Source organism: Micromys minutus (assembly GCF_963924665.1).
Source record: "Micromys minutus genome assembly, chromosome: 23".
Taxonomy (NCBI): Eukaryota; Metazoa; Chordata; class Mammalia; order Rodentia; family Muridae; genus Micromys; species Micromys minutus.
This window is the reverse complement of record NC_137958.1, coordinates 1,445,901-1,466,277: the sequence shown is the minus strand read 5'-3', so window position 1 is coordinate 1,466,277 and position 20,377 is coordinate 1,445,901. Positions and strand designations below refer to the sequence as shown.

The 20,377-nt window shown below is 43.1% G+C and overlaps 1 protein-coding gene across 1 annotated transcript in view; it reads right to left on the bottom strand.

The window, feature by feature from the left end:
• L3MBTL4 (L3MBTL histone methyl-lysine binding protein 4) overlaps positions 1–15,518 on the bottom strand; it is a gene marked incomplete at both ends in the record, with an annotated part of 378,564 nt that extends 363,046 nt beyond the window's left edge. The window contains 4 exon segments of the mRNA XM_080936343.1: positions 1,762–1,884; positions 9,238–9,331; positions 11,029–11,124; positions 15,495–15,518. Coding sequence (XP_080792469.1) covers positions 1,762–1,884; positions 9,238–9,331; positions 11,029–11,124; positions 15,495–15,518 — 337 coding nt within the window.
• Positions 15,519–20,377: the final 4,859 nt, after the last annotated feature.

Genomic DNA, 20,377 nt, shown 5'->3' with positions numbered 1-20,377 from the left:
AGTCCGAAGAACCAGAGCCAAGACTCAACAAGCATCCTCATAGGAAGAGGATCTCTCTCTGGCACACTTAGTATGAGCTGTCTCCCAGACCCTCCCAACACCCTTATCTCCATGGGGAGTTGCTCCGCCCCCTGCTCTCTCCTACCCTCGCAGCCACTGCCCTTCACGAACGTTATGCTCTGTGCGTATGACTACAGACCACAGAAGGGGCAGGACAGACTTCAGATTCCTACGTGAGAACTGCGTTCAGAAGGACGGCAGAGCAGAGGGATCCTCTTAGCACTCGAGTCAGGCATCATGGGAAGCATCAGTTTGAAGCGTGTGGAAATGCAGCGAACCCCATGCAGCGAAGGAGGAGGATGACAGACAATTGTGAAGAGACAAGCACGCGGGGTCCCTGCTGTGCACAGTCCCATGTTCAGTCCTGAGAGTGGGTGGCTTCAGTCCCAACAGAGGACTTCCTCAGAGCCCTCTGGACTGGTCTGGTTTGTGTCGCCCTTCACCTGAGGCCACCTGTGCTAGATCCCTGCTGAGTCAACGACTGGACTGAAGATTTTCATAGATAGAAAATCCCCTGTGCCAAGAGATTAATCATGAGGAGCAGAAATTAGGGGTGTGAAGCAGTTGTTGAAAAAGGGATGATGAGAGCTAATCTCAGTTGTCAGTGTTACTGGGTGTGGAATAATCTCAAAAACTCACCTCCAGTCGAGTCTGCAGAGGAATTTCTAGAAGAGGTAAGCAAAAAAAGAAGGACCCCAGAGGCCCCACCAGGGCAGCAGCCCTGGTGCAACCCAGATACAATGAGACCAGAGGAAAACACATTTCTGCTATTGCCCCCTTTAATTCGTCCTAGTGATGCGTCTGCTCTGTCGCCTCCATCCTTCCCTGACACCGACGTCTCCTCAGGCCTCCACCGTGCACTGGAGACCAGCAGCCCTTAAGCAATGCTCCAGACCTGCCAAGCCAGAGACTCCCCAGACCTCCAGCCTCAAGGACTAAGTGGCTCCTTGGTTCTGAACAGGCAGAGAGCGCAGTTGTTGGACTCCCTAGCTGTATCCGAACAGCAACGGGTTGAACAGTAGGTTTTACTACTTTCTATACACACCATTAGAAGTCAGTGGCAAAGAAACATGGTAGAAAATACGAAAAAGCATTACAGCTTTCATTACCAACTATTAAATCACAATTTCTAAGCAATACCAGGCTCTGAAGAAGAGGAAGGGTAAAGAAGGGGAGGTGTGTTTTCTCTCTGGAGGGGTAAGGGAGGGGAGGTGTGTTTTCTCTCTGGAGGGTAAGGGAGGGGAGGTGTGTTTTCTCTCTGGAGGGGTAAGGGAGGGGAGGTCTGTTTTCTCTCTGGAGGGGTAAGGGAGGGGAGGTGTGTTTTCTCTCTGGAAAACCAGCAGTTACCATTCTGCAGCCCGTGAACCCTGGAGGGACAGCCTATTCTAAAAGCACTTTTCCTGTGACTTCTGTGGAAATGAAGTTGTTTTTGAAGAAGCCTTACAGAGATAATGGCCTAGAACAAATGTCAGGGATGAAGTTAAATGTTAGACATGGACGTTTTATCCTTAGTGCAAAAACAAGTAAAAGAAAAATCACCAAAGAAACGCTCAAGTCTTCATTTTCACTGCTGGTAAATTGAGGCTATCAAAACAGCAAGTGGATCCCACTCTCTGTTTAATCTTGAAGCCCGTTTCTCCAACAGTGCCGTGTATCGAAACCCACAGCTGAAACGTCTACACACAGACCCTGTCCACTCACCTCCTGCTACACAAGCCAGGGATTCTCGGATGCCCAGGTGTGCTTCCAGAATCCACGACTTCTCAGACCGCCACCACGGAGCTCTAACATGAGTGCAGGTCGTTAAGGAAAGGACTCTGAAGCCTGTATCACACAGCAAACTGAGAGCGTGTGACAAAGCAAGAACATGCCTGCAAAGCTGCTCTCAGAAACCCGGAGATAACAAAAGGACAGTGGCCGGCCTGCTAAGTCCTAGAAACAGGGACTACTGCTAGCCTGCAGGAAAGAATAAGCTGAAGCTGAGGAAGACCATGAAACGGTCTAACATGGCAAGCTTAGGCCAGTAGAGCCCTAGGTAAGCACAGAGGCTTGGCGTCCAGGCAGTCTGGGACCCCGTGGCACTTGACTGATATGCTGGTGTGCATCCCAGTGCAAACGATTTTCACGACTGTTAGGATGAGACCACAGAGACATGGAGATGAGCCAACCATGCTCCAAGGAGTTCGCATGGCCTCGTTGTCACTGTAGTCACCATTTCTAGTATCTGAAGGAAGAAAGGGGGGAGGGCAAAGGATGCCCTTGTGATTTCAAGTCAACGCCTTACAAAGGACTGTCAGCTTGTGCTCTGGCCTGTGATCCCCCTGTACACATGTGCATTGAAGGGGTCCCAGGCTCTCCCTACTGCCCTTGTCATCCAAGCCTGTCTGAATTAAAACTGCACTGCAGCTGGCCCCCAACACTGCTCACTGATGCAGACGCAGGTCCCTGAAACAACTCTTCTATAAGAGAATCCGAAAAATTATTTCACTTCCGAAAATACCGAGTTTCCCATCTTGAATTGTATGGCACATGTTGCCATTTTTATCTTATTTACTAATGAAGTGTATATTTGTAGAAAAAAATACTACATTTCCTAAACATGCCTTTGAGGATCTCAACACTTTCAATGGCATAATAGAATCCAGGGACAAAAACCTTCAGAATGTCTGCTGCTATCTTGTTTTTATAGGAACAGAGCCCAGTATTCAGAAGTAGCAGCTTCAGGGTTTATCAGGTATATTTTCTTTTCACCTCATTCTCCATGAAGAGTTTAACTGACAAAATTAGATTCTTTTTTCAAGTTGTGCTTAACCTAAAATCACACTATAGCATGATAAAGTACAATATTTGTATGGCATCTTTTAAATTAAGTAGGATTAATTCTAATGCTACAAGGTTGTATCTAATCATATTTTTTTTCTCTCTAACACCAGTATCTGTATAGCTCTCATCTTCAGTCTGTAAGAACTAAACAACGGAGGTTGATAACAAATACTTCAAACGCGGTGGTGATAACATGACACGGTTTGAGAGCAGCTTTTGAAAACATAGTATGGCAAGAAAATGTACGAATACTGAAGCTTCCAGGCTCTTATCGTTGCTGCCTCTACTCTGTGTTTATTCTTCTACAACATAGGCATAGATATTTGTACCTAGGATCAATGTATTCACCCTTCTCATCAAAAGCATCTGTCAGAAAGTGAGATGATCACATGATGATGTAAGGTTACATGTAAATGCTACTACTTCCCACAGAGAAAGTGTTAAAGTTTTAAAATACATTAAGCACAAAGTACAAAACACTGCTCTATACAAGCAAAAAGCAAGACAAACAGATAGCGGTGTGTGTGGTGTGTGTGTGGTGTGTGTGTGGTGTGTGTAGTGTGTGTGTGGTTTGTGTGTGTGTGGTGTGGTATGTGTATGGTGTGTGTGTGTGTGTTTGTGGTGTGTGTGTGTGTGTGTGTGTGTGTGTGTGTGTGTGTTTGTGGTATGTGAAAGAAATGCACATCCAGCAGGAGTCTAAAAACTGTTGTCTCCCTTTGGTAGGTATCACAAATTAGGATACTGAAAAGAATGTTGCACACATTAGTATAAGCGTACTAGATAAGCATTTACACTAATTTGCACTGACTTTAAATTACTCTGTCTGCTTGCTTCTTTCAGAAGAAGGAGCAGAAGATTCCATTATCAACTTTCCATTTGAAATTAAACATTTTAATCATGCTTTTAAAAATTGCAAAGATTTCCCTTACAATGATAAGGCAGTGACCACAGTGTGCTTTGAATTGTCTGATTCTAGATAAAGATTTAAAAAAGACTCACAAAGCAAGAACACTGCATAAAGTCAAGGAAATAATAAAAGCCAGCTACCATCTCCCAGCAAAAATCAGCTCATCCGCTCCTTTCTCTTCCTCAGAAAAAAATTTAAGTCATAGCTTTAAAAAGTACTTGAAAAGCTGTTATTTTTTGAGAAGGAAAATCTTCAAATTATCACCACTTCTCCCAGAAACACCAGATTCTGCCTTTAGTCCTCATGTAGTCAAAATTCCCTAACCTGAATTGAGTCCAGTATGTTTACTCGCCTGAATTAAATCAAGAGGAAGCTAAGCGTGTGTATTCAAACTTTGGAAAAGACCACATGGCCTTAGCCAAGGTCACCGCATCAGGGTGACAGCCAGTGTGGCTGCGTTTCTTTAGACAAAGATGGGAAAGTTTACCTACTTTGGTAAATCCAACTACATAAGGGGCTAGCTGATGGAGTGCAGCTTCTAACCTTTAATTCTGCAGTAAGTTAAAAATTGCATATGAACTTAGGATTTCTTCATTCAGATAAAGTAATGGAAGGACATTTGACTTGTTTTCACAGGGTCTCAGAGGGTGCAGCCATCACGGGGAAGACATGTTGGAACTGCTCAGATATGGCTTCAGAATCATTGGAGTCTATTTCTATCACAGTGTACCAGAGAGCACAAAGAGAGATGGGCAGACTCAACCGGCTGGGCTTATCTCCAATGGTTTACTTCCTCCAACTAGACACCACCCTCTGCTTTCAGAAAATCCCAAAATAGCCACTAACCAGGAACAAAGTGTTCGTCAAAAGAGCTCATCAGGGAGAGTCCAGACTTAACTCTTAACAACACCTATTTCCTTACATAATGATAAATGGACATCCCTGTCCACTAAGGTCGGCACAGTCTTTATTAAACACCCATTAAGTACTATACTCCATAATAAAGAATACCAGTAAATGTCATGATAGATAAAGACCATGGCATCATAAATGTCGAAGGTCACCTTCCTACATCTGAAAGTGTTCAATGTGTCACTGAATAATGAAAACAGAAAGGTTAGCATTTTAATATGATGCTACCTTCAGAATAGCAATAATAAAAAGCAAACACATAAAACAGAAACCAGGGACATTTTTATAAATATACATATATATAACATATATGCAGATTTGTTCATAATGCTAATTAATATTCATAGGTCATATATCTAATTAGCACCATAATGTGAAACTATGACAACTTCAAATGGCCATTTCATTTCACACCGATAGTCTCAAAGACTATTTCTGGCAAGAGTCCAGCTGAACAGTTTACCAAGCCATTCGTACTATGTGAGGATCTGCCTTGTTTTCAGATCCCGACATTCTAAAGGAAGCTGTGAGTCTCCATTTCTCCACAGATCTTTTACTCTGGCCACAGAAGCCATGCTCTGTACAAATGATCTCTCATGGAAAGAGAGAATCAGCAGAACCGCCAGAAAACATTCAGCAAGCCCCAGTGAGGCGGAAAGCACCACATCCTCTCTCTCCTTGTCCTCCCTCTTTTCCTTCTCTTTCTCCTCCTCTTCCTCTTCCTCCTCCTCATCCTCCTCCTCTAGCTGAACAGAGTTTACCAAGACATCAGTACCCATCACAGGCACCAGAGGGAAAAGCCAGAAAACCAAGACAAAATTATCCTTCCTTATGGGTCCTTAGCCTAAGAGTCATCTTTCTGGGGTGGCCAAAACATTGACTCCCTCACAATTACTAGAGTACTCCTTGGCCTCCAGTGAGCAAAAACACAGAGATCCAGCCCAGAACTTACCTCAAAAGCAGACACTGTGAAGGCCAAGAGGAGGCTCAGAGGCCTCCCGCCGCCATCTCAGACTTAACTGGACTCCAAGGAAGCTCTCCCAAAGTCCTGCCTGTTCAGAAAGTGTTCTTGCTGGAACTGAGCTGGAGCTGGGAATAGGCTTGCTGTAGTCTGACGGGTGAGAGCACCTGCTCTGCTTACGGCGGCTCTCTCCTCCGGTCCCAGGGCAGACTGCTAGCTCGTGCACGTGGCTTTTCCTACTAACCGAGACAATCTCGCTAAGGTGTCTTGAAGGCTGAGTGTAACACAGTCCCCGGCTCTTATCTCACCCTATGCCCAGTAGCAGCAGCTTGTGCAAGTTCCTCAGAATGTTCTGGAAGCTACTTATTGAAAGGCAGAGTATTCCCAGATAAAAGCACTTTGAGGTAAGGCCACTGTCAGAGTCTATTTCCCCACCATCTCCAGAAAAAATTCACAGCATCTTTCGTGTTTATTTTTCTCACAGCTTTCCACTGCAGCCAACAGCTATAAGCTGCACTACCGGGACAGGTATCACTCCCGCCCCTTCGTATCCAGTGCCCGAAAGCCTACAGTTCACACTACCGGGACAGGTATCACTCCCGCCCCTTTGTATCCAGTGCCCCGAAAGACTACAATTTATAGAGAGCCATGCAGCTACAAAGCAGGAAGGCATGGATTCAAAATCAATTGTTGAAAGAAATTATTTGGAAGAAAGATTATATTGAAAGAATGGGGCTAAGTTTTGAGTGAATCAACAATACCATGTCTCCATAAAATCCCTGGACATCAAAAGTAAGTCATATAAAGGGAAGAAAATACTCTGCCACATCTTTATAGCTCTATGACCAAACAACTGAGACAGGAAACTTTACAAACAGAAAAGGTTTTTTTAGCTAAGTACATGCTTGGAGATGGACTGATTTGGTCTCTAGTGAAGATAAGGGCGTCAAGCCATGACCAGAATGCATGTACGTCTCAAACCCAGGGAAACTGGCAAATCTTTTGACACCCATTTTTGAATACATCTTCATGACACAGGACCTTTTAGGTCATTTCTCTTATGAACTCAACAACAGTGCCACTCTGGGAATCACGCCATTAGCATGCTGAGCTTAGGAGAACTCTTGTTCTCTATCACCACATCCATTAATTACCAGCTCTCTACAAGTCTAGGATTAGGAGGAGTTAGACTTAGGTTGGTGGTTCAGCCTCCGAGAGCCCTAAGGATCTAGGTTAGTTGACTCTGTTGGTCCTCCTATGGGGTACCCATTCCCTCCCTGGCCCTCAATTCTTCCTCCAACTCTTCCACAAGACTTGGGAACCTCTGTCCAATGTTTGGCTGTTTCTGCATCTCTTTTAGTCAGCTGCTGGGAGAAGTTTCTCAGACGGTTATGTTAGGTTTTTGTCTCCAAGCACTAACAGAGTGTCATTAATAGTGTCAGAGACTGGTGCTTACCCCTGGGATGGTTGTCAAGTTGGACCAATTACTGGTCAGCTATTCCCTCAGTCTTTGCTCTATCTTTATCCCTGTATTTCTTGTAAATAGGACAAATTTTGAGTAGAAATTTTTGTGGGCAGGTTGGCATTCTTATCCCTCTTCTGGGGGTTCTGCCTGATTCCAGGAGGTGGCCTCTTTAGAGGACTGTCCCTAAGGCTGTAACCTGGCTGTGGGATTCATTCCCCAACTGAGCTGCCTTGTCTGGCCTCGGTGGGAAAGGAGGCCCCTAGCCCTGCAGTGACTTGATGTGCCTGGGTGGAGCAATACCCAGGAGGCTCCTCTACCCTCTCAGAAGAGAAGAAAATGGGGTTTGGGGGAGGTTACTTTATGGAGGTTGGTACTGGGAGGAAGGGGTTAGCAATCAGGATGTAAAGTGAATTAATTGATTAATGGTGAGAAAAGGAGTTACAGTTAGTGTTAAATTTTACTGCTTTCCACAGTCAATGTTATCAGCAGGTCACTGGCCATCCATTGGATTTACCGCTGTCCCAGAGACCACATCTGCAGCTAAACCATGTGATTAATGTCAGCCAACAGCTTCTGAATCTGTGGAACGTTTGACTTTGTGAAAGCCAAAGCAGGGTCAGGGGGATAGCTCGGCATGTAATAGGATTTCACCACCAAGTTTAAGGGTGTAGGATAGCCCACAATTTGACTAGAAGAATTTTACTGTAGAATATAAAGTGGAGAGTGGTTCATGGAGAGAAGGGAAGTAATAAAGGGAGTTGAAGAGGAAAGAAAGAACCACCCAGCCTGGCGCTGGCAGGTGCTGTCCTGTTCGGTGGCAGGTACACTCAGGACAATGGCTAAAAGAAGGCATGCTGACAAAGCAGCAATAGAGGAGGCGTAGCACAGTGTCACATGGTCCCTGGGTCTGCAGCTCTCACACAAAGGGAGAGCCTGGAAAATGGTGACCAGTCTAAAGGAGCCACAAAGTGCCGATGATTCTCCCAACACCGAGTGGAACACCTGTCAGGGTGACAGTAGGAGACACACCTCCTATCCAGCTCTGTGTGGTTTGTGCACAGGCGAAAAGCAAGAGCGGACATTGCTTCCTCCCATCTCAGACACCCAGCAAAGGGACAATGGCAGCCCTGCTTGTAGCTGAAAGGGATACAGTCTCGGAAATGTGTATGTGATGCCAAGCATCTGAATTGCTGAAGATCGAGAGACTGGGGAATACAGGTAATGTCTCCACTCAGACAAAGATCTAAGCTCTTCCCAAGATTATCACAGAGGTGTACCTGACAGAGGTTAGGAGTTCTGTCATCTAAATCTCACTGGCACAAAGGTGCTTGCCACCCAGACATCAAATGTACATCAAATCAACAAATGTACTTTACGTCAACAAATAATATGCTAAACATACCATAATGAGATTTTCAAATGAAGTATGTTTTGTGGCTACCTTCCCTTATCCTCCCTCCATGGCTTCCACGCCTTATAAACTCCTCCAGCTCCTGATTTTGTTGTCTTTCCGTGTCCTGTGTGTCCTTCTGCCCAGCTCTACCCTCCCTTATCACCTAACACTGCCTTCTGTGTCTCCTCTCTAGACTTACAGACCCACACTTAAACCACTGCACACATACTGCATGTGTTTGGGGGACATTTTTGCTTGTTTGTTTGTGGTTTGTTTGAAACAGGAGTCTCACTATAGCCGTGGTTGTTCTGATCACTATATATACCAGGCTAGCCTCGAAATCACAAACATCTGCCTGTCTCTGCCTCTCTAGTGCTGGAATTAAATCTCTAAAACAATGAATTAATAAAACTTCTCAGGAAGATGAGTGGGTTTGTACAGGATTATTGAGCAAGGTGAGAGAGTGCTGGTGTGCCTCCCCGGGCTGAGATTAAAGCTGTACAACATCGTGCCAGAGACAGCAGTCTTTAGGATTAAAAGATCACATAGGTTTCTGTATAGCTGCTTCACTCTGTCGATAGAGTGATAATAGTAAAAACCCACAAACCAGTGTGTGTGGTTGGGTATCAGTCACTGCTGAATATATATTTACAAAAACAAGAGTCACATCACATGGGCCATCTGACTGTGGTTTGCCAGCCCTGGCCTGCTCTTACCGAACGGATGGGCTGAGATACAGTGGATCTGAGTGTTTAGCAGGCCATCTAGAGCAGAGTTGTAGGTGTGCAACAGTCCATCTAGAGCAGAGTTCTGAAAACATAAGTGAAAGCAAGTACAAAGGAAGTGCTGGGGTTCAGGAATCACCACTCAGACCAAACACACATAATTTACTGAATGCACACTTGAAGACTGAATATCCAGGACCCCAAAAAATCTTGGAGTTCACGCTTCTTCACCTGCTTGCACTTACTTACCAGCACATCTATTGAAACCTACTTCTCCAGAAGACCAGTGAAAACACCCAGCCTCGTGGGACTGAGGAACTACTGGATTCTTGAACTCTCCATCCACAGCTGCCCATGGTTGGGTTAGTTGGACCACAGACTGTCAGTCACTCCAGTAATATATAGAGACATCCCATAAGTTCTATGACTCTAGAGAACATTGATATACCTCCATTCTTTTCCTACCTAACACCCCAGCAAAGCCTAGGCCTCACACATGCTAATTTTGCAGATGTGGCTGAACTTGATGACTACCAAGAAAAGAAATAATGTGTATTCCTGAGTATATCTATTTCCAGAGAAGACTGTTGAACGGGTCAAAGTGGCAAAGACCTGCCTTGAAAACAGGAGCAGAAGGAAGAACAGAGGAGCACACCCAAGCTGGGGCCTTTCTGCATGGTGCAGCTTATAGCTGCTATTATCCAGGGTCAGTGACCTTGAAGAAGTAGCTGTCCATGGACCATGCTCTGGAATGGAGACCACGCCATTTACCATTTGCTTCTTTGTGTTCTGAGGTGTATTTGGCTGAGAAGATACTGGATACTCCCTTTCCCAGCTTTAGAGTGGCTACACACTGGTAAGGTATCAAATTTAGCCATTAATCATATGAGTAAATCTAGTAAATTTCTTCTAATGTTCATGTGCATGCATGCATGGGGGATGGGCTATGTGTGTTCTATTAGATTTTCTTTTTCTAGAAATGGGTCCTAATTTGTTTTCTGTTACGGGGCAAAGGCAACAGGATAAAACACTCTGGTCAAGAACGACGTCAGAGACATATCTTAGATGCCGCAGTCTGTGAGTGGGCGGAGCCCCATCAGGAGTAGGAAAGCAGAGGCATGGAGGACGATGCTTACTGGCTTGCTCCCTCTGGCTCATGCTCATCCAATTCTCTGATACAGTCTAGGTAAGCCTGCCAAGGAGTGGGACTTCCCACAGTGGGCTGAACCCTCCCAGATTAGTCAACAAGCTAGACAGCTTCCCACAGACATACCCACAGATTAATCTGATCTGGAAAACCCTTCAATTGAGACTCTTTCTTCTCAAGTGACTCTAAGTTCTGTCAAGTTGTCAATTAATATTAGCCAATAAATAATTAGGACACAATACGACAATTGAGTCTCTGGTGTATTCTGGGATCATGTTAGAGGACCCGGCTGAGAATGAGGCAACAATTACACAGAGACAGTGCAGGTCTGTACAAGCATGGGTACCTGTGGGGTCTGCCTTGTACACACATGGGTGCCTGTGGGGTATGCCTTGTACATGCATAGGTGCCTGTGGGGTCTGCCTTGTTACACGCATGGGTACCTGTGGGGTCTGCCTTGTACACGCATGGGTACCTGTGGGGTCTGCCTTGTACATGCATGGGTACCTGTGGGATCTGCCTTGTACACGCATGGGTACCTGTGGGGTCTGCCTTGTACACGCATGGGTACCTGTGGGGTCTGCCTTGTACATGCATGGGTACCTGTGGGATCTGCCTTGTACACGCATGGGTACCTGTGGGTCTGCCTTGTTACACGCATGGGTACCTGTGGGGTCTGCCTTGTACACGTATGGGTACCTGTGGGGTCTGCCTTGTACACGCATGGGTACCTGTGGAACATGAGAAAGTCACATGATGCTCTCACTTCTGGTTTGCTATGAATTCTGCCTCTCGCAGGCACCGTTCTTTTCTGCCAGCATTTCTAAAACTTTAACCACCTAATACACTAGTTTGTTAGGATTACAAAAGTAAATTTTACAGACAGAAGCAATGCACTTAGACTTTAAATAAACTCTACAATTGTTCACTCTTTCTCTACATAACAAGCTAGAGTTTAGTTCTGATGTTTGGTTTTGCTTTTCAAACTATTGGTAGTTTATGCAAGACAAAATCTTTTATACCTTCTGACTTGCTGTTCCACACCATTATGCAAGTATGTTGTCATATATACAATAATTAAATTATAATCATTTTAATTAGAAACCAGGGCAGATATGAGACTTCTGAAAATATTCAAATTGTTTCGATGTTTACTCTGAAATTGTTTTTGTTTGTTTCTAAAGAATAAAGGAAAAGAGAAAGCACCATCTGGCTTCAATCTTTTTCACTTAAAACTTATTTCCCATTAAGATTGTAACCTCTGATATTCGTGTTTTGTAAACAATGGGAAGGAAGTTTTAAATTCAATAACCCCTCCAAGGCAGATGACACTCAATAGGCACTAAGTGTTTTGTTGCTGCAAAGCACACATAAACATGCATTATTTTTCCTTTTAGCACGGCCTCATTCAGAATGGAAAAGTTGAGAATAACATTCACATCTGGTTTTTCATTGCGTCTGTGTTCAAGTACTGAGGTGGTCCACCACAGACACGTGACTGCAGATTCCGGAAGACATCCAGTTTGTGCATCCTTATTGCCCTAGCCCCACTGAGAACTGGACTTCTTGCCTAACATGCAGCAAAGAAATGGTCCTTCCTGAAGCAGCATGAGCATTCTCCAGCAGGCTTACGGTCTTCCCCATACCTACTGGTATACGGATAACGTCAAGCGCTCCACTCAACCACTCAGCCTTCCATACACAGTGCGGCTTTAGAGACTCACACAGTGTAACCCAAGGAACCAGGCCAGAGCCAGGCAAGCAAGAACTATACTAAACAGATTGGCACTGAGCGAGAGAGGTTTTCTGGTGAGTCACAGCGGGGCAATCAGAGGAAGTAAAGGAGGAACCAGAGGAAGTAAAGGAGAAACTGCCATCCAGGCCTCATTTGCAAACTCTTCACATCAGCCCAGATGCCAGCAACAAAAGGAAAGACCTGCACTGTGCCAGTTCTACAAACCAAAAGAAAATAGTAGCAAAGCCCTGACCTCAGTAAGCATTGTAAGCAAAACATGTGTCTCTGAAGATTCAGGATCAACAAGAACAGAAGAAAAACAAAAACAAAACATAGCACCTTCATCTTCAAAAGTTGCCCAGTTCCAGCTGTTTATATGCAAATTCTCTGACTTCATTTCTCTTATGAGTCAGATGATATTCTGTTGTGTAAACATACATTTTTATCATCTCTTCCTCAGTTGATGAACACCCAGGCTACTGGCACTTCCTGGATATTGTGCATAGAAAAGCAATGAACCTAGACCAGCAGGTATCTTTAACATAGAACATAGGTTTTCACACCCATGTCTAAGAGTAGTATAGCTGGAACCTGTGTCACATCTAGAGGCAAAGAGATCAGGAAATGGTCAATAAAGAGATTGCAAATAGAAAGTGTGATGTAAAAAGGGAATGAATGAAGCAGTAAGGGCTTTAATGAGGTGGAGGGTTGGGGTTAGGAGAGAGGAAGAAATACAGTAGGGGTAAACAATTCTAAATATCTTTGCAAAAGTTATATGGAAATCTGTTTACTACTTTAAGAAGTATCCTTACACACACACACACACACACACACACACACACACACACACACACACACACACACACACATTGCAAATTCAAAGTGATCCTGAGATGTACATTGAAATAAGGCTAGCCTGGGCAACTTCCCAAGACCTTATCTCCAAACATAAAGAACAGAAATCCAGTTCAGTGCTATGGTTTCTGGCTGGTATTTATACATATGAAAAAAATGTTCTTGAAACATTTACTCTCTGGGGTGCGGGGAGGCAGGTTTGAGGATATGTTTATTTGCAAAATCCGTAATTTTTGGCTGGGTACTGTTTACTGCACAGAGAGTCATCTGTACAGTATTTGTGGGATACTTAAATACACAGAGCTGTCTTAACTGAGAAGTAGGTGACCTTGTCTATAATTCCATTTGAAAGGCCATAGTTCAATTCAAAGCCTCAGGATGGTGAGATGAGACTGGGAACTAAGTGGTATGCCCTTCCTCAGAAAGTCCTGCAGCCAATAGAATGCTGTGCCCGTTTCTGCCATGGCCACCTCTCATACACTAAGGACTGCATTTCCCGTTCAGCCCTCTCATACCTCCTACCATCAGTTCCAACTCTTCAGCATTGGTTCTTATTGCCAATATTAGAACTCACAGCCAAATGGAATTCATAAGGAAGAGTGAACTCTATGGAAAGATAGACATAAGGCTTTCGAGTAACTCAATATTAAATGAAATTCATATCCAACCAATTCCATCAAGTCTTTGTGTGCTCCAAAGACCAATTTTTTAAGTCTTTATACTTCATTAGCCCCTTCTTAGAAACGTGTGCTGTCGTGGTAGATCAGATCAGTGACGACGCTCCTTCTTTGGTTTCCTCCAGCACCAAGACTGTCTTTTGCAGTCCCCCAACCTTATTCTGTGCTTTCCTTTCTTTCCCTGTTTTCTGGAGGCTTTTTTTTCTCACAGAGGCCTGGTCTCTCAATTTTGTTTTGCACTTGTAACAAACAAAATGGGCTCTGAGACAAAGTACAGTTAACATCTTGTATGCTTGTATGCCTTGGCCTAGCATTCCTCACCTTTCTTATTTGCTACTGTTGCTTTCCTAAGGCTAAGGACACCAATGACCTTTTGATTGGCACAAAGAGACTCTTTGTAGCAGTAGGTTCCTGACTAAGACATCTGGTATTAAGTGTTGCATCTGCAATATCCCACTGGCTCCTGACTTGCTCTTCTGCTGTCCAGATGATGGTGCTATCCTGGGAAGCTCTTAACTACATGGAAGTGAGGATGGCTGGTCATTGCAAAGCACCGTCCTCTCAGCTTCAGGGCCACCGCAGTTGTGGAATCAGCTGTGCCATTACAGTCAACCCACAGACAGCTGAAATTCCCTATCACTCAAATAGGATGGAGAGGGCCACTAGAACCCTCACCTGAGTAGCCAGCTACTGCTCCCAGTCATTTGTATGCATTCTGCCTTTACTGCATACAACCTTGTACTCACCACGAAGCACTAGGATATATAGACTGTTGAGGACTAGAAAGGGGGCCTCCATTTCCTATCAGTTCTGGGAAAGTCATCATCCAGGCTGGCTGAAAACTTTACAGTGTGACTCCTTTGGGTTACCTATGCTTCTACTGGCAACCCTTCACAGATGCTCCTTGAGTAAGCTCAATAAACCCATTGGTTCTCCAGGGTGAACTGTGGTGGGTTGCTGTTAGGGCCTTGGGAGGCAGGGCAGATGTCGGTTTTCCCTCTTCACCAAGGACAGAACTCTGAACTTCTTGTCTGAGTTTCTTTTCTTTTCAATGTTTTATTAAAATAAATTAAAGAACAGAGAAGATATGTACATAAATATACAGTCATTGAAGTATTTAAATTATATTGCTTTCATAAACATCTTAAGTTAAAATTTTAAGTCCATAATATTATGTTTATTATAATTCAATCAAAACTGCTTTGTAGTAAACTAATAGTTTAGACTATCATCATGCTAACTATTAAACACTATCAATGGCTACAATTTCAAGTGACCTGAAACCGCCCAGCTTCTACATTAATGCATTCTAAAATACTGTCAACCATTCCCATAAGTTTGCTTTTGCTTTGAAGCAGAGCGTTAATACACTATGTCGCCTTTGCTGGCCTTGACCTTGGAATCTCCCTTCCTGCCCCTTGATAAAAACACCAACCATCATTGTCTAGAAAAGTTGAGCCTAGCATGGTCTTGAACTCTATTTGTAGTCAAGGACAATGACTTTGAATTCTAGTTTCAGGTAGGTGTAACTACAGCTGTTTTATTCCATGCTGGAAACAAAACCCAAGGGTTTCCTGCACATAGGCAAGAACGCTATAGGTCCAGTTATGGCCCCAGCCTTTCACAAAGTTTAATGTAGCTAAAATAGGTATGAGTTTCTGAGTTTCTACTATGTTATTCATGATGGCAGCCATCCTCGAGCAGCCAAGAAAGAAGACAAAACTGATGTGCCCCTTCAGCCATGACTAGGCTCTGCTGGTCTCATTGGCATCAGTATCCCCCACTGTGCTAAGGAAATGTCCAGACTATGTTGGTGTACAAGTTGCTTCCTTACCTCAGGTCTTGCAGATTCAACCATATTGGTTAGTTCTATGCTGCTGGAATCACAATAACTGGCAGAGACAATATAAAGAGGATCTGGATTTTGTTTACTGTCACTGTGATGAAGTATCTCACCTCAAGAAAGCATCTTAGGAAGGAGGGCTTTATTTTACTTCATAGTTCCTGGTTACCACCCCACTATGGAGAAGGCAAGGCAGCTAATCTGTCCATCACATAGTGAAGAGTAGAGAGTGACTATGCATGCACGACTACTGCTCCCCCTCCTCTCCTTTTCAGGCGACGGGGTCCAGCCCATGAAACGGTGCTGCCCACATCTGGGGGCAGAGGTGGGTCTTCCTTCCTCAACTAACATAAACAAGACAATCCTCCATGGGCCAATGTGTTCTAGACAGTCTTCCATTAAGACGACCTCTCAGATGATTCAGGCTGCATCAAGGTGACAATTCTTACTAACAATCTTTTGAGGAAAGACACAGGTCATCATGGTGAGGAAGGCATGGTAGGACAACTAGACACATCATAGCTGTGACTGCCAGAGCCTCCCGGCCTGGAGAAGGCAGTGGTGGAAAGCACACTCTGGTGATGGCTTTAAAGTCTGAGGGTCTCAGGACTTTCTAGCTCTCTGACTGTACTGAAATGCTGATGATAACTTCTAAAAAGTTCAAAAAAGTTTTCTGCTCTTTCTGAGGGTAAAGGGCTGCTAGCTTATGCAATTGACACCTGAAGCCTAAGGGGATTAAGTAATGTGGCCTTTTTTTTTCTATCTCAGCAGGACCTGCTGGGCTCTAACTCTCAGCCTGCTAGTCAGAAGTCACAGGTAAGAAAATGGACACTTAGAAAAGTGATCACAGCATTTATTACTAAGTTGTAAAAAGTTTCTGATTAAAGCTATCTAAGGTAAAGCAGAAAAATCCTAAGCGGAGAAAGGGGAAAAATGTCCTAGCAAGCGAAAAATTCTTTCGGCCCATCCTCTCTCTTTGTCCTCGGCACTTATACATCTCTCAGGATACATGATTACATGTTAGAAAGTTCATCACAATTTCACACACACACACACACACACACACACACACACACACACACACAAACACAAATCAAATCACAAATTGAAATAGAAGTCTACAACAGAGAATGTTTACATGAATATCTACTAGGAGTAATTATCTGGCTAAACATCCATCACCTGTCTCAGCTCCACAGGTTCACTGAAGTTTAAAAACCATAACTAAGTTATTAGTGAAGTTGTATATAGATAAACCCAGTCAATATCTTATTCTCTGACCTAACACCTATAATAAATTGTTAGTTCCCTTTTTATGACCTTTGGTTAATTGTTTTACAACTTCTTGGAATTTGCTCAGAGTAGGAGAAAGTTTGGTTACCATCTAAGAGGAATTAACTGATGACACCTGGGAGACTGGCAGAGTTCTCATTGCAGTTTTGACCATCAGAAATGACCTAAAGGCAGTCTCACTATGAGAGAACTTAATAGTCATTGGTATAATTTTAAGAATTTTTATAGGATCATCATTAAGACTTAAGAAGTGGTCCATTGACGGTGGCTCGTAGAGGCTGAGCAACTGGTGGGTGGGAGACCTGGGCTGCCAGGGAGCAGAGAGATCTCTGCGGAGTGCACACGGAAAGTGCACCCCCTGCCTTGCCCTGCACTGCCTTGCCCGATCCAGTGACTGGGAACAGAAAATTAGAACTTCTGTTTCCACCCAGAGGCGACTTCAGGACGCAGAGCGGAGCCCGGCCCATCTGCTACCCGGAACGGCAGCTTGTAAAGACTGAACAACTGCGACCAGAAACAGAACTTTGGAACTTCTGTTCCCACCTGACGACTCTGAGACATAGAACAGAGCTCAGCCCATCTGACACCTGGACCAGTATAGATTCAGGGACACAGACCAGATACAAGGGAAAGGCAAGAACATATCACTGACGACAAAATGGCAAGAGGAAAGCTAAAGAGTATATCCCAAGGAAACCAAGACAACCTAGCAACACCAGAACCCAGCTCTCCCATAACAGCAAACATCTGAATTCCAAACACTCCAGAAAAAGAAGACACAGACCTGAAATCATACCTTAAGTTGCTGATAGAGATACTTAAACAAGAAAGGGAGGAAAAGCAAAAAGATTCAGAAGCTTTTAAAGAAGAAACAAGAAAAACACTCAAAGAACTCAAAGAACTAGAGGAAAACAGAACCAAAGAAATAAAGGAATGGAAGAGAGAAATTAAAACAGAAATTGACACAATAAAGAAAATGCTAAAAGAGAAAACCCTAAAGTCAGAACACCAAAAAAAGAAATCAGGAGTCACAGAAGTAAGCATTTCCAATAGATTACAAGAGATTGAAGAGAGAATCTCGGGGGCAGAAGATGACATTGTAAACCTAGACAAAACAGCCAGAGAAGATGTAAAAACCAAAAAGCTCCTAACCCAAAATGTCCAGAAAATCCAAGACAAAATGAGAAGGCCGAATCTAAGGATAATAGGAATAGAAGAGGGAGAAGAGTATCAACTAAGAGGCACAGTAAATATCTTCAACAAAATCGTAGAAGAAAACTTTCCTACCCTCAAGAATGAGATGACCACGAGCATAAAAGAAGCCTTCAGAACTCCAAATAGGTTGGACCAAAAAAGAAATACCTCCCGACACGTAATAGTAAAACGACCAAGTGCCCAAAGCAAAGAAAGAATACTAAAAGCAGTAAAGGAAAAAGGTCAGGTAACATATAAAGGCAGGCCAATCAGACTCACACCCGATTTCTCAACAGAGACTATGAAAGCTAGAAGAGCCTGGACAGACATCATGCACTCCTTAAGAGAGCACAAGTGCCAGCCCAAGCTGCTATACCCAGCAAAACTATCAATCACCATAGATGGAGAGACGAAGATATTTCAAGACAAATAAAAATTCACACAATATCTGACCACAAACACAGCACTACAACTAATTATAGGTGGAAAACCAAATACAATGAGGGAAAATACAGCCTAGTAAAAACAAGAAAACTCCTAAACAAGAAAACTAAAAGAAGAAAAAAACACAGACACAACTAAACCCAAAAAAGGAATAATGGCAGGAAACAGAAACAAATATTCCTTGATATCTATTAACATAAATGGTCTCAACTTTCCAATAAAGAGACATAGACTATCAGACTGGATACATAAACAAAATCCAGCCTTTTGCTGCATACAGGAAACTCATCTCAGAGACAAAGACAGACACTATCTCAGAGTAAAAGGGCGGGAAAAAAAACTTCCAAGCAAACCGCTCCAAGAAGCAAGCTGGAGTGGCTATTCTAATATCGAATAAAGTAAATTTCCAACCAAAAGTTATCAAAAAAGATAAGGAAGGACATTTTTTACTCATTACCGGGGAAATCTGTCAGGAGGAACTCTCAATTCTTAACATATATGCTCCTGATAAAAAAGCACCCACATTCATAAAAGAAACCCTACTAAAGCTCAAAAAATACATTTCACCCCACACAATAATAGTGGGAGACTTTAATACCCCACTCTCACCAATGGACAGATCATGGAAACAGAAACTGAACAAGGACACAGCAAAACTAGCAGAGACTGTGAACCAACTGGAATTAATAGATATATACAGAACATATCATCCTAAAGTAAAAGAATACACCTTCTTCTCAGCATGCCATGGCACCTTCTCGAAAATTGACCACATAATTGGACACAGAACGAGTCTCCATCGATATAAGAAGATTGAAGTACTCCCATGCATCCTCACAGATCACCATGGTCTACGACTGGTATTTAACAACAACAAAGAAAACAAAAAAAAAATGACATACAAATGGAAACTAAACAACGCTCTGTTAAACAATAGCAGGGTCAAAGAAGAAATAAAGAAAGAAATTAAGGATTTTCTAGAATTCAACGAAAACGAAAATACAACATACCCAAACCTATGGGATGCAATGAAAGCAGTATTGAGAGGAAAACTCATAGCCCTAAGTGCTTCCAAAAAGAAACTGGAGAGAGCCTACATCAGCAACCTGACAGCACAGCTAAAAGCCCTAGAACAAAAGAAAGCAGATATACCCAAAAAGAATAGACGGCAAGAAATAATCAAAATTAGGGCAGAAATAGACCAAATAGAAACAAAAAGAACCATTGAAAAAATCAACAAAACCAAGAGTTGGTTCTTTGAGAAAATCAACAAGATTGATAAACCCCTAGCCAGACTAAAGAGGGCAAAGAGAGAGTATCCAAATTAACAAAATCAGAAAGGAAAGTGGCGACATAACAACTGAAGCTGAGGAAATTCAAGAAATCATCAGATCCTACTACGAAAACTTATTGGAAAAAATTGGAAAATCTGGAGGAAATGGACGAATTCCTAGACAGATACAAGATCCCAAAGTTAAACCAGGACCAAGTAAACCATCTAAATAACCCTATAACACCTAAAGAAATAGAAGAAGTCATCAAAAGCCTCCCAACCAAAAAAAGCCCAGGTCCATATGGGTTCAGTGCAGAATTTTATCAGACATTTATTGCGGATATAACACCAATACTCTCCAAACTATTCCAAAAGATAGAATCAGATGGAATACTACCCAACTCATTTTTTGAGGCTACAATAACCCTTCTACCTAAACCACACAAAGACCCTACAAGGAAAGAGAACTTCAGACCAATCTCACTTATGAACATTGATGCAAAAATACTCAACAAAATCCTTGCAAACTGAATCCAAGAACACATCAAAATGATCATTCATCATGACCAAGTAGGCTTCATCCCTGGGATGCAGGGATGGTTTAACATAAGAAAATCCATCAATGTAATCTACCATATAAACAAACTCAAAGACCAAAATCACATGGTCA